Genomic DNA, 14,881 nt, shown 5'->3' on the forward strand with positions numbered 1-14,881 from the left:
CACATCTTCAAGCTGTTTTCTAGAACTGGACACCATGTGTAATACCAAGACCTCAAATATTTGTTTTTACCTCGAATAACATAATTATCCAGTGCATCTTCCATTCTCTTCAGTGCTTCAGTTCTATCAGAACCATATGTGATCAGCTAAAAGCAAATAAACAAAAAACAATTTACATAGATAGATACCAATCTATCTAAAAGTCAAACAATTCATCCTAATAAAAATCAAAATACTTTGTAACAGGTTTCCCAAAACATCCTCTGAAATTTCACAGTAGCTCAATTTCTAATATAAAGTATGTCAATTAAGATTTTTTTTAAAACTCAATAAATATCAGAATCAAGATATTTCAGACTTTTCTCCTACATTCACTATCACAGAAAAGAGCTATTTGAGATAAACAACAACGTAATAAAAATAACCATAAAAAGTTTAAAAGGAAAGATATCAAAATGTGAACATTTGGGATAGAATATAAACATCTGGAATAGTGAAGGATCAGGCAAGATTTTTCTCTCCCTACGAAAATGTCGTTTCCAAGTCTGATACCCTGCATAGCTAACTTTTACACATAACATAGCATAGAAGCAAACTGTTCTTGTATTACAAAAACAGAAGGGTCTTACTGTTCTATATGATTTTGTGCCTATTTATAAGAATCTTAAACAAATTAGCAATTAAATACAAGCAATAAATAATATTTTATTGCTAATTTGCTTGTTAAAATAAGACTTTACCTACTCATAAAATATTTTTCTATTACATTAGTCAGTCTATAGTTTACAATTACTTTGGTACATTTCATCAGCTCCTCAGTATCAAGCCAGGTTGGAAATTTATTTGCAGGCCACTTTTCTGAACAGAAATGTATTCATCAAAAAATGGAACCACATATATCAAAATCAATCTATAATTTTTTTTGTTTTTTTATTTTTAAATTAAATAGCACTTCTCTAACAAATGAAATACCTAAAGGTCACTTTAATAATGTTACTATAAAAACTTAAGTGAAAAAAAAATAAAAAAATAGTTTGCTACAAATACATAAAAAGTACTTGGGGGAGAAAACCATCTGACAAAGGGTTTTTAGTAAAAAAAAAAAAAAAAAAAAAAAGTAATAATAAAATCGTTCTTCGGGATAGGGAAAACAGGATTTTCTAAATGAAATCCCCAGGTTTTGTTGGTTTTTTTGTTTTTTGGGTTTTTTTTTAGCGTTTATTTTTTGAGAGATAACAAACACAAGCAGGGGTGAGGCAGAGAGAAAAGGGGACAGAAGATCCAAAATGGGCTCTGTGCTGACAGCAGAGAGCCCAATGCAGGGCTTGAACTAACGAACCAAGAGATCATGACCTGAGCCGAAGTTGGATGCTTGACCAACTGAGCCACCCAGGTGCCCCATGAAATCCCCAGTTTCAACTACTGCAGTCAGAATCCTACATTTTATGAGATCTTAAGATTCTAATGATTTTGAAAGACCTAAAAATTTGAGCAGCACTGTTAATTTATTCTGGGAAGTCAAATTTCAAAAGACAGGTGGGCAAAAAGACATCTTGTACTCCAACATAAAACTTAATTATGTGCAATCACCACAAGTAATTAGTGATTCATAAAAATGGAAAAGAAATGGTAAAAAGTATGCCAAAAAACATGAACTATCAGCTCAACTCCTTGACATGGCAAGCCATCCATACTTCCACCTCAGGTAATTTCTAGGGATGACCAAATAACGTAATTCATGCTCACTGTACCAGCTGCATTGGAGCCACTGGTTAGATAACTTTATTATTGTTGGGGGAGGGGATCATCATTTGATTTGATTGGGGACGAGCAAATGACTGACTTGATTGGGGAGTATTACAAAGTAACATGCTGTTGAAATTTCTCAAAAGAAAGAAAATCTGCTCTGCTTTCACTTTTCCATCAATGCATAATTACTTGTTTAATTACACAGCACATGATTCAGAGAAAGGATCAATTTAAGATTTTTTAACTTTAATACTTCCACTGTCTTTCAGGAGAAAAATGTACAAAGCCATTAAGAAATCGAACTAACTTTTGAAATCATTGGATCATAATAAATGCTAATGTCACTTCCTGGTTGGATGCCGCTGTCAACCCGGACCTGGGAGAAAGAAAGACATGAAAGTAACTTCACATTGTGCAGATATTTTTCTAACAACAAATTTAATTTCCAAGGAGCAGAAGGATAATTTAATCTCAAGTAACATTTCAACTTCTGGAAAACAGAAAAACAATCTAAACCATATAGAGACCAAATTATCTTGATCTGTTATATACCATGTAGTACAACGCATTTTTTTGTTCTCACTCTAAACAAAGGAACGAAGAAACTGCAAAAAATAACAACAATAAAACTTTATACATCACTATCCTGGGATGCATTTGTAGCTATTTGATGGTGTCTTCCAACTGAAGCATGGCATGAATGATATGAATGATGCCCCTTCTAGGCATACTCCCCACTGTACCCTTCTGAGAGCTTCAGGGAGGACCCCAGTCAAGCCATGCAGCAGGACTCGGGAGTTCTGCTCATCAGCTCTACAAGAACGCTGGTCCTGCGACTTTCATGTCTGTAACACTTTCCTTTTTTGCCTTACCCTCTCAACTGTACATTTTTTCTCTGTTACTGTCAGTCCCCTGAGACTTTAATGTTTACACAGCTTTTCTCATAGCTTTGCTTTGTAAGGACACAGCCCCAATTAGAGTTCTGATTTTGCAATTTTCATGGGGGAAAAAAAATAGCCCAAGTTCAAAATATTCTTTTGAAGAGCCTGATTGCTGTTAACCAGCCAACAAGTTAGTTAGTACATCGCTGATTCTTGTTTTCATCTCCCAGTTTGATACCAGCAGTAAGGCACAGAGGTTAGCCATGTAAAACTTTTAAAATGAGCAGTTGCTGAGGACGAAATATTTATTAAATTATTGTGCCTAAGTTTTGGAATCTGAGGTATTTAAAAGCTAATCAAAATACTTAAGACTGTCAAGCATGTCCTAGGGGTCCTGAAGATAGAGGAATTTAATCGAAGCTGCCAGAACAGCAGGACTTTGATGCCCAACATCGTAAAGGGGTGGGAAGAGAAGAGCGGAAGCTCACATAGCTCTTCACCTGTGGGAAGAAGCTTTCCTAATAAACAGCAGCTCATCTGTCTGCAGCAAGGCAGAAAAAGGTCAACACAGCGGCTGTTAGGCCTTTAATATTTTAATTTAGGCAATTATCAAGGGACCACATGTAGAACCTCTTGTCTAGGATATCCACATGAGGGTATGATGATGGCTTTATTATACAGTGACATCAAAAGATAAAGCATAGTTTCAATCTTTAAAAAAATCACACTACTATTATTCTCTTCGTAAGGTTTTAGAAGGTAACACTATAACAAACTCAGAGTGCTTTTATCTCTGCATTTGCAAACACAAAAGTATGGTTATTTGTATTTACATTCACATTCATATATGAAAATCTCAATTTTAAATGACAGTCACTCAGCACACTTAAAAATATCCTGGCTTTCTATTTTCTGAAAACATACTTCAGTGCTATGAAATACACAGTGTTGATAAAAACTAGAAAAGAATTAATGGGGCAGCTGTGAAAGCAATAAAATCATAATCTACCCTCTCCCCACATTTACAGAGCCCCCAAATGGCAGCTGGCATCCAACTTACATAGCAGAAAAGAGCCTTCTGAACTTGCATTTTCTTAATTTTAGTAGCAAAAAGTTAAAAAGCTTATTTTATCACCATGTATTATTTAAAACCAGAGCATGCTTGCTAAAGCTGTGTTTCCAACTGAGATTGGTAAAAATTCTAAGATCTTTGGCTTTAAATATATCCTCCTATTTGCTATGTAAACTGCTATAAACCTAGTGCAGAACTTTAATGTTCAACCCACTGGTAAAATAACATAGACAGTAAAGATTATTTGTTACACTCTTCTCTGGTTCATAATTTAAAATTTTAGTCACTTTGAACAACACCATCCTGAAAGTTAAGTTACCTAGGGCTCTTAGATATAACTATTTCATTTACTAAAATTATGATCACAGAAGGTATGTCATTTTAATTTAAAAATACATAGGGTAAAATCAAGAGGTATTATACATAATCAACACACATCTCTAATCAAACACATGTCTCATTAGCAAATCAACATTTGTAATTTAAAACTGTAACAAAGCATGAAGACTCTGACTTATAATTTCCTGCTTATGTAGTTTTCAAATAATCATCGGCTTTTTTTTTTATTTCTAACAATGAATTCAAAGTCAAACTAAGTTGCTATTCCCCGATGGAAACAAAGGCTACACACAAAAACATATATATATCTTAGCTTTTGCACACAAAGCTTTAAGAATAAGTCAAATGGAATTGTAACCAAATTTCTGAGAACAAAATTACAGAAACTACCAAATTTATAAAATGTGGTGATCAAAGACACACACAAAAAATCTTGCACAAAGCCAGAATGAGTAAATTGTAGGCTTAAAAAAGCAAGTGAAAACTACAAACTGTAAGTTAACGTTCAAGTATGTATTCCTGTGACCAAAAAAAAAAAAAAAAAGGGTAATAACCAAAAAGTTTCCTAAATTAAAACCAACTGATCTAGTTAAAGAGGCAAGGAGGAAACACCAACACCCAGGCACCTGTGTATTGAGGGTCTCAAGCCATTGCTCAGAAAACATCTAGCGTAATTTAAATGTCTTTCTTCTGTATCAACGGTGGACCGTGTGAAACTACCAGCCGTCTCCCACCCTTCATGCTCCATTCACCTCTCCCCCTCAGTCCAACTCCCAGCCCGCCATGTCTACCTGACAAGTGACAGCCCAATCTGATTAAATGCTTCCAAGGAAGGGGACTCGTGGGCCTCCATGACAGGCCAAAAGTGATCACCATGGAGATACATAATTACAGCTGTCAACGCATCTACTGTCCTGCTGACATCAATTTGATTGCTCCCAGCAATAATGATAGACAAAGCTTGGTGTGCACTCTCCCGCACCCAATCACTTTATCTATTCCTTGGTCCATTTAGCTGACATGCAACATTCACACAAGCAAATAACAGCAGTAAGCAGAACATTTAAGGCATTTTAATTGTTTTTTCTTTCTATGGATGGCTCACAACTGCAAATGTTATTACATAAAACTCCTGCTGCAGCATTAATTGAAGAAAGATTTGGTGGGACAAAGACTGTAGGGGGTATAGTTTGTCCATTATCACTTGTACTTTCAACAGGTCTCACGTTTGAAAATTGCAAATTGCAAAAACTTGCGAGGGCAAAATGTTTGACATCCTGTTAGCTATTACAACATGGTGAAAACTTCTAACAACTAGAGTAATCATTATGAATTCTTATTTAATACTTTTTTGTTTGATTAAAAAAATGTTTAGATATGTCCCTATGATACTGGTTTTCTCATCTGCTATTTAACGTCACATAATGCCTGTTAAATCTTTACAATTTTTTTTCTGCCTTCAGGCTTTGAACACAGCATGGAGTCTCCCAGCCTAGAAAGGGTCAAGTCTCTTCAGAACGCATATGGGCAAAAACAATTTAAAAAGTGAAATAAATCATATATCCAATAACATCTTCAAATTTAGGATCCTTCCTGTAATCTTTCACCATCTTCATGCCAGTAATCAGACTGAATAATCATATTCACAGATGGTACCGTCTTGTCATCCACTAGTTAACATAATGGTATGTGTGTGTGTGTGTGTGTGTGTGTATATATATACACACACACACACACACACACACACACACACACACTACCTTAAGAAAAAGGGTATGCCCTTGTTCTTTATATGCAACAAAAACTATTTAAAGAACACTTATTAAATATAGAAGAACTATGAATTAAGTGGACAGTGATCACTTTTCTTTAACTGGTAGAAATATGTACTTCTTAAAGTACGTGACACTTAATAGAATGAGGCACACTTTGTTTTCCTTAATCCATTTCAATTAAGAGGCTGAATTTCGTGACATCTGACTATACAGGGAAGCTAGGTTAGATTTATTGAAAATATTAAAGTAATACAGAAAAGTCATTTCCCATTCTTAGGATCCTGTGATCTTTTTCATTACCATTTTCAAAAGAATTGGGAACACTGTAAACTATCATTTATTCAGAAGTCAGATGTCTCTAGACTTCCCTGTGAAGGGAATTCTGACTTCCCTACGCATCACCAAGTACAAAATATTTTTTTTAAAAAAATAACAAAAAACTGTGATTTATCCACAAATTTCACTTGTCCTTCTATTTATACCCTTTGGTGTTGACATGCTTTAACATAAAAGTATGACATAAATCAAGATTTTAACCCCTCACTTGGCATTGCAGCTTAATGACTTACACCAGGTAGATGTATTGGTTCTTGGTACTGAGACAATCTCCCAACGGACGGTAAACCAAAAGACTTGTAGGGGTCCTGAAAGTTCAAAGGAAAGGAAGCACAGTCTTTGAAATATAAATCAGCAAAGTAAGGTTAAATATTTATACAATGAAAAAGCATTTATAGATCTATTTTCAACACACAGTATTTACCAAATCACGATTTCCTAAGATCACTGTCTTATACTCACTCTAGATTAGAGAAGTATTTAAAAATTAAACTGAAATGTAAGCAGAATTGAGCCTGACCTTAGTCATACTTTATTGAAATTGGTAAAATGCCAACATTTTATAAATTGTCTTCAAATGCCTTGGGCAAAAATAAAATAACCTAGGCGTTACATCAAAACATCCCCAAGTTCAGAACAGCAACTGTAGTGCACTAAAGATAACTGTTTTTCTTGCTCTCAAAACAGTTCACATATGGCAAAATTGGAGAATTTTGGTTCTTCAAGTAAAGACCTGAAAAAAAAACTTTGCATGTGCTATTATTAGATATATGCCCCACTTGTAAATATCTTAGATCAGAATAAAAATTAAATGAGTTCAGTGTCATAACAATACCATTTAAAATATGATAAAAAGCAAGAACAATAACCCGGGCAAGTATATTCTCAAGATCCTTGAAAAACATTTCAAAACAACTTCAAGTATTCTTAAACACAGGTACCATTAATTTTTTTTTTAAAGGACTTTGAATTCTAAAAGCAAAAGATAGTATTAAATGCTTCCTTGAATTGTTTCACTCATTGAAAAAAGCATTTTCAGATGTTGATTGCTTTATTATCTGATTAATATAGTTATAAGATAATACAAAAGATTTGGACTGAAAGCTTAGGCATAAATTCCATAATTAAAATTATGAATGAAAGCTTTGCAATTTAAATTTCAATCACTACTTTCATGTAATCATAAGGTTTATCAGAAAATAAACTTGCAAAAAAATTTAAGTTAATATTAACAACTAATGTGTATGCAGGGTAGGCTCTTAAAAACAAAAAGCAAAAGACAAACAACAACAGAGAAATAAATGATTCTGTTTGTTTCAAATGTGATCTGAAAACAAACAAAATAAAAACCCTGGTCCATGCAAACATACTGAATATTTAACAAAAGCAAGAACATTTAACGAATGCTTTGTTGCCCCTTAAACTGATTGGTGGCTATCTTGCCCGTGCACAGAAATACACAGAACTTAAACAAACTCGGTCTTTTAAAACTATTTTGCATTGCGTCAAAACTGCCCCCTCTTTTGCCTGGTTTGATTCTCTATTACATAAGCAAACACATCACATGGGTTATGAAGCCCTAACTTGCTCTTGCTGTTTAGTTTTCCCTGGTCCCACGTCTCGGGACACAACCACCATGCTTCCTGTGAACATCATTCATTTTACCTCAGCATACACCCGACATTCAACTGCCCAGCCGTTGATGGGAATATCAGCTTGTTTGTGCCTGAGAGGGTAACCCTTGGCAACACGGATCATTTCTTGGACTAGGTCCAGGCCAGTAATGCATTCTGTGACAGGATGCTCCACCTGCAAGGCCAATATCTGCCAGTCAATAGGTGTAGGAAAAGGGAATAAACAGAATAGGCAAGAACAATTTCAGCAGTTCCTGGACAAAATGGGGTTAATTATACATAACATTTAATCATTTTTAACTAAAAAACCGAGAGAATAAAACTAAACAAGCACAATCTAATACAAAGCATGATTTAAAAGAAAAAAACCCCAATGCCTAAAAAGTATTTGTAAACTATCTGTATCACTTGTCTCAGTTTTTAATTAGATGTCGTCCAGCAATGCTTCCCACTTTCAATTCTGAAACTAATTCTTATCTGAAAATTACATATTTAGCTGCAATCCTCGGTATGGCTGGTAATCAACTATTCTGCTACACTTAGCATGGCATCCACAGAGGCAGCTTATGATTTTCCAAAGCACTAAGCTAGCCTGGTCTCACTCACTCTCATGCTTTCACTAACCTGTCCTGACAAGCAACCAGATTAGCGTACTCTTACATCAATGCAGTGTAGCAGAAAGGAGCAGATGGATCCTGCAGGTTGTTTTCCCTTCAGACTTACATGGGGAGTGCTTAGCATGCACAATAGCAAAACTGAGCCAGTGAAATCACTCTGCTTTCTCAGCAAATTGCCGATAACTACTTTGGATGATGCTGTCATGGGGATCCCTGGCCTTCCACACTCACACATGGGATACACATGTACAAAAACATGCACTGACATAGAGGGATGCTAACAGGGATACACATCATTATGAATTTGCTTGATTGCTCGCAAGTTCCTAAATTTAACGAAGCTACAAAAAAGCCACTTATGGCACTGATAAGGAGCAAATGATATGTCTCTCATCAAAAACCTTGAAGAAGTTTTAAAAATTTAAAACTTTAGCCACATCTGTTACTTTAAATACCAATTTCTTTTCTCATAAAAACTAAAGCATGTTCCAAATGCACCTCTTAATAGTTTCTTTATCATGACATGTCCGATTTCATAAACTCTGACACGGGAAAAGGTCAATGAACAAACGAATTGTCTTCCCATCTTCAACTACACTAATTGAAGGACAGGACTTAGTCATTATAATAATCTCGAAGCTTATCATAAGCAGACAATGCCATGGTCTTAAAAAAAAAAAAAAAATAAAAAAGCTTTGTAAAAATAAACAGATGGCATCCATAATTAGCTCTGTGTGTGTTATGAGTTTGTTTACAGTTTCAACAACATTTTAAGACATTTTGACATAATTTTAATGACAAATCATCACTAAAATAAGCATCTACCCTTTGCAAAATGAACGTGACACTAAATAAAGATCTTATTAGATAGTTCAAAAATTAAATTTTTCAAAGCAAATTATGGTTTTTTGAGAAACAAGATTCTATATGATAAATATAACAAGAAGGGAACAATGTAAAGCCCCTCTATCACTGCTAGAAACAAATCTGAATGGGAAGGCATCTTATCACTCTATTCAAAGTGAGCCTACTATGTGCCAAGGGCTTTGTATCAATACTATTCATACACCTCCATAGGTGAGAAAACAATTTTAAAAGTGAATGACTTAATTTCCTCCTCTGGCTAGTGCCCAGAAAATATACTAGGCAAATCAATATATACTGAATGAGTAAGTGAGCAGCAAATCCAGAGACACATCTACAGCAAATGGTAGAGGCAGCGCTGGCATTCAGGTCACTCCAGAGATGGTATGACGTTCCTATTCTCCTCATGTAAAAATGCATATAAAAACATGTAGTAAACTGGGGTGCTTGGCTGGCTCAGTCAGGGGAGCATGTGACTCTTAATCTCGGGGTTGTGAGTTCAAGCCCACATTGGGTGTAGAGATTACTTAAAAAAAAAAACTTAAAAAAATGTAGTAAACATAAACAGCTGCATAATTAGGTGCTGTTGTCTTCTATAAAACACAGTATTATTAAAGTTTAAAGACCCAAATTCATTATAAGGCTCTGTTTACCTTAGAAGACTTTTCTGTAACTGTCTAAGAGAAAAGTATGTAAGACCGATATTAAACGAAATCCAAAAATGGACCCACTTGACACCAACTTAGAATTATAGAACAGAAACAACACATTTTTCAATCTCAATTAGTGAGCTACAATCATATCAAAATAAAATAATTAAGTAGGTAACTAGAATAACAACTAGCTGCTAAAGGCAAAAATCATTACTTGCAGAACTTAAAAAACATACCCACTTAGGTTCAAGTATTGTTAAAGAAATATTTCTAAATACATTTGAATATAATTCTGAAGTTATTCAACTGAATGTGTGAAACATTTCCTTTAGACCCTGCCTTAGTATTACCAGGAATTTTGTAGGCATAACATTGTTTAAATAACCATGTATAGACCCATTTCTGAGAACTTGGAAACAGGTTCCCCTCTGCAAGGCAAACTCCATACTTAAGAGATCAGAACAGAGATATACAAAGAGACAAAACAGTTCCCAGGCCAAAATATAATTCAATAGAAGTTTTAAAAATATGTTTTAAAAGGGGGGAAAAAGAGGGCAGGGAGTGAGGATCAATGGAAAGTGAAGGCAGCTAACTGGAACGAAAGGTTATTCAAAGAGAGACTCAAAGACTGGTGTCTGGTAGGCCAACAATTTTGTCTTGTCCCACCAGAAGAAAAATCTACATAAGTTTAATGCCGATAAACATATATTCAGAGGACTATTATGTGGAAGGGGGGAAAAAAACCCACAAGGTTTCTATGTCACTTCTATTCAGAAAACACTGATTTCACCTAAGTTAAATATGTTCTTCTTTTTTTTTTTTTAAGACTCCTCAGACTCATTAATCTGTCAATATGCTTTGGCATTCTCAAGAGGAGGGTATTATACAGCACTTATTCACCCACACACCTGCTTTTGGACGATATCCTATGGGTTGAGAAGTCCATGGAACACACTTTTAGAAACCATGCCTTAAATATTCAAAATACAAAAATGAATTCCCTTATTGTGACAAAAAAATTTTTGAGAACCTGGCTTCACACATAATTTTTCTACCCAGTAGAAAGGGTGCTAGTTCCAAGAGGTATATGAATAAGGATACACTAAATAGTATGATTCTGCATTTGAAGATTAATACACTGACATTCTAGTATATAAATCTCATGGTTTAGTCAACAAAAGACCTAAACTACCCCCACCACAAAAATTACACATTAGTAAAAAAAAAAAAAAAAAAAAAAAAAAAAGCCCAAAACAAGTCAGAATTTCTGAATCCTTGAAGACAAATTTGTGATTGGGATTAGTGAGAGAATGTGCACTCTGCAGGGTCTGTTAGTAGCTGATAAATCAGTTTGTACTGGCAATGCCCCTATCTCTCCATTAATGTTTTGTTCAAATAGGTGCAAACAGCTACAATCATGAAATGTCATACTATGGAACACACAATCGTGCTAGAGTGAGTCTATATAGTTCTATATGCCTACATCAGATGATTGCAAACATCCAGCTTTTTATAAATCCATTTGCTATTTTCATTTAGTTTTGTCTTCTTGATCACCAGCAAGCTGTCACTAATATCTGTGTCTGTGTATAGACCTCTTGCCACTCTGTTTTCAAATGTATTTGTTCCTTTAAATGTATTTCCCCCCAAAAAATAAATAACTGAGCTTATCAAATCCAACAGTGAGATAAATCTGATTTTGCTTCACCTCTGAGTTCTTAATGTATCAAACTTCAACACTAACAAACTTAGAAAAACAAGTCTTTCCAGCATTGGGTCTGCCATCGCAATCTTTAACCTCATTTCTCATTAAATACAAACAGTGAAGTATCTAAAACTAGTGAGTGAAAGTATCATGAAACATTTCCAGTACCGAAGTAACTCCCAATAAAATACCTTACTGATGACGAAGGGAAAAGTAGTAACTCTACAGTAAAGAAATGCAAGAGACATCAGTTAACCAAGTCAACCTGAGCAGTAACGGGATAAACAGACCTCGCAGGTCTCCTACGTGGTGGTCAGAGGAGGACAGTACATTTTCTGTATACTTCACAAGATACAGAGCCTCAATATAATCATCAGAAAGCAGACAGATGCAACATGAGGGATGTTCTATAAAATAAAGAGCCTGTGCTCATGAAAAAATGTAAAGATCATAGTTGAAAAAAAAAAAAGACTAACAAACTGTTCTAGATGGAGAAAAAGAGGTATGACAAGTAAATGTAATGTAGGGTCCAGAAAATGGGTTTCTTTTACCCTGAAAGACTTTAGTGGAACAACCAGTAAAATCTGAATATGATCCGCAGATTAGATGATACATAATATGTAAATGTTAATATCCCGATTTTTATAATGGCACTGTAGTAATGTAAAATAATTTTCTTGGGGTGCCTGGATGGTATCTGACTCTTGACTTTGGCTCAGGTCATGATCCCAGGGTCATGGGATCAAGTGCAGCATTGAGCTCTGAGCTGAGCATGGAGCCTGTTTAAGATTCTCTTTCTCCTCTTTCTCTCTCTCTCCTTCCCTCCCTCCGCCCCTTCCCCCACCCCATCACTCAAAAAGGAGGAGGAGGAGGAAGAGAAAGAAGAAAGAAAGAAAGAAAGAAAGAAAGAAAGAAAGAAAGAAAGAAAGAAAGAAAGAAAGAAAGAAAGAAAGAAAGAAAGAAAGAAAGAAAGAAAGAAAGAAAGAAAGAAAGAAAGAAAGAAAGAAAGAAAGAAAGAAAGAAAGAAAGAAAGAAAGAAAGAAAGAAAAGAAAGAATCTTCTTCTTGTTTTTAGGAAATACAGACGTATTTAGAAGTAAAGGGATACCAGGCCTGCAATTTACCCTTAAATGTTCCAGGCAAAGAAGACATAGAGAGAGAGACATAGATAAAAGGATAAAGCAAATGTAAATGTTAGTGAAAGGTGTTCAGAACATCTTTGTAACATTTTGCAATTTTTTTGTACATCTGAAAGAATTTCACATAAAATTAATACAAATTAAAGCAACATCACTAAAGTTTGTTTTATATAATAAAATATTATTAAAATAAAGATATCTGACTTGATCAACATTTTATCTTCAATCAAACATAAAGATATCTTGGGTGGCTCAGTTTGTTAAGCATCCAACTCTTGATCTCAGCTCAGGTCATGATCTCACAGTTTGTGGGTTCAAGCTCCGCATCGGGCTCTGTGCTGGCAGTGCAGAGCCTGCTTGGGATTCATTCATTCATTCTCTCTCTCTCTCTCTCTGCCCCTCCCCTGCTTGTGTTCTCTCTCAAATAAACATTAAAATAATAATAAAGATATCTGCCTTAGTCAACATTTTCTCTTTAATCAAAATCCAGTGTGTTAAATAATCAATAGTAGATAATATGTTCAAGGTTTTCTCTGACTTAAACTTTTAAATATTTTGTGTTATTTGCCTAACAATTCCTAAGATTTAAAGAATAGGTAATGAAGTAACAGGCAAGTTTTCCTCAAGAAGAGCAAAATTCAGGCAATTCTAATTATACACTTAAGTTAACCTCAAATGAAAATTAACACTGAGGGAAGTTCAAAAGAGAAAAAAGTCACAGAAAGTATAGAGAAGTCAGAACAAAGAAGTATGTGTTGGCCATGAGAGAGAAGGAGGGTTATGAAAAGTATTAAAAATTCCTTAAATGAAGAAGTATTTGGTTGTAATTGTCAACTGGTAAATGGTGGCCCAATTGCCTAGTCAAGGCAGAAGGTGTCCCCAAAGATGACCCAACCAACATACCTAACATGTAATAGCACTGAAATTTACAAAATCCCACCATATGCATGAACCTGTTCCTTAATACTCCACTCTCATTTTATAGAGAAGGCATATGAGTTACAAAGAAGAGGTATTTGGTGAGTGAACATTAAGAGTATCTAATAATCAGGGGTGCCTGGGTGGCTCAGTCAGTTAAGTGTCTGACTTCGGCTCAGGCCATGATCTCACAATCTTGTGAGCTCGAGTCTGGTGTCGGGCTCTGTGCTGACAGCTCAGAGCCTGGAGCCTGCCTCAGATTCAGCCTGTCTCTGTCTCTCTCTCTCTCTCTCTCTCTCTCTCTCTCTCTCTCTCTCTTTCTCTCTCTCTCTCTCTCTCTCTCCCCCCTCCCTCCCTCCCTCTCTCTCCCCCCTCCCTCCCTCCCTCTCTCTCCCCCCTCCCTCCCTCCCTCTCTCTGCCCTTCCCCTGATCGTGCACTCTCTCTAAAGAAAAAAAAAAAAAAGAAAAAGAAAAAGAAAATTTTAATTAAAAAAAGAATAATATTCAAATAATGTTTTTTGTAATTTTGCAAAATTAGCGTGATTTTACGAAACATCTTTATTAAATGCATCAAGTCTTGGGGCACCTGGGTGGCTCAGTCAGTTAAGCACCTGACAGGCTCAGGTCATGATCTTGCAGCTCATGGGTTCTGGCCTTGCATCAGGCTCTGTGCAGGCTCTGTCTCCAGCTCTCTCTGTCCCTCCCCTGCTCACAGACTGTCTCTCTCTCTCTCTCTCTCTCTCTCTCTCTCTCTCTCTCTAATATAAACATTAAAAAAAAAAAAAGAAAAAAAAATAAATAAATACATCAAATCTAACCCAACAAACGTTACAAGACTTGGTTTGGGAACGCTCTCTTTGGTAAGCAGAACCTGTTTGATTCAACTCAACAGAGTAGTTTAGGTGTAACTACCTGTTGAATTATGAGGAAATTGCCCTGTTATATAAAACTGAGTTTCATAATGGTATTTGGCATAACAGATCCCTGTTCGGTTTGTGTTATTCCAGCCTGAAAGTATAACAGATGCCATTATTTTTGGTTGTGCTCTTTCGGTTCAGAGAGCTTCCTTGTCCAGAACAGAGCCTAGCATACATCTATTAAAATTCTGATGCTCTACCTTCTGAGAATACAGGATTTCAAAATAAAGATCTAAAGTTATTAGATTTTGATCCACAGCACTCAAAGATAAAAAGCACATTG

General features: G+C 35.4%; 1 protein-coding gene across 9 annotated transcripts in view; it reads right to left on the minus strand.

The window, feature by feature from the left end:
* Positions 1 to 14,881, minus strand: part of PCCA (propionyl-CoA carboxylase subunit alpha) — a 418,714-nt gene that overhangs the window by 213,687 nt on the left and 190,146 nt on the right. For all 9 annotated transcript variants that reach the window (XM_058743649.1, XM_058743656.1, XM_058743625.1 and 6 more), the window contains 4 exons: positions 7,818 to 7,961; positions 6,386 to 6,460; positions 2,057 to 2,125; positions 71 to 146 (listed from right to left, as the gene is read on the minus strand). In XM_058743649.1, the coding sequence (XP_058599632.1) occupies positions 71 to 146; positions 2,057 to 2,125; positions 6,386 to 6,460; positions 7,818 to 7,961 (364 nt within the window). The remainder of the gene's footprint in view (positions 1 to 70; positions 147 to 2,056; positions 2,126 to 6,385; positions 6,461 to 7,817; positions 7,962 to 14,881) is intronic.

Source organism: Neofelis nebulosa, chromosome 1, assembly GCF_028018385.1.
Source record: "Neofelis nebulosa isolate mNeoNeb1 chromosome 1, mNeoNeb1.pri, whole genome shotgun sequence".
NCBI lineage: Eukaryota > Metazoa > Chordata > Mammalia > Carnivora > Felidae > Neofelis > Neofelis nebulosa.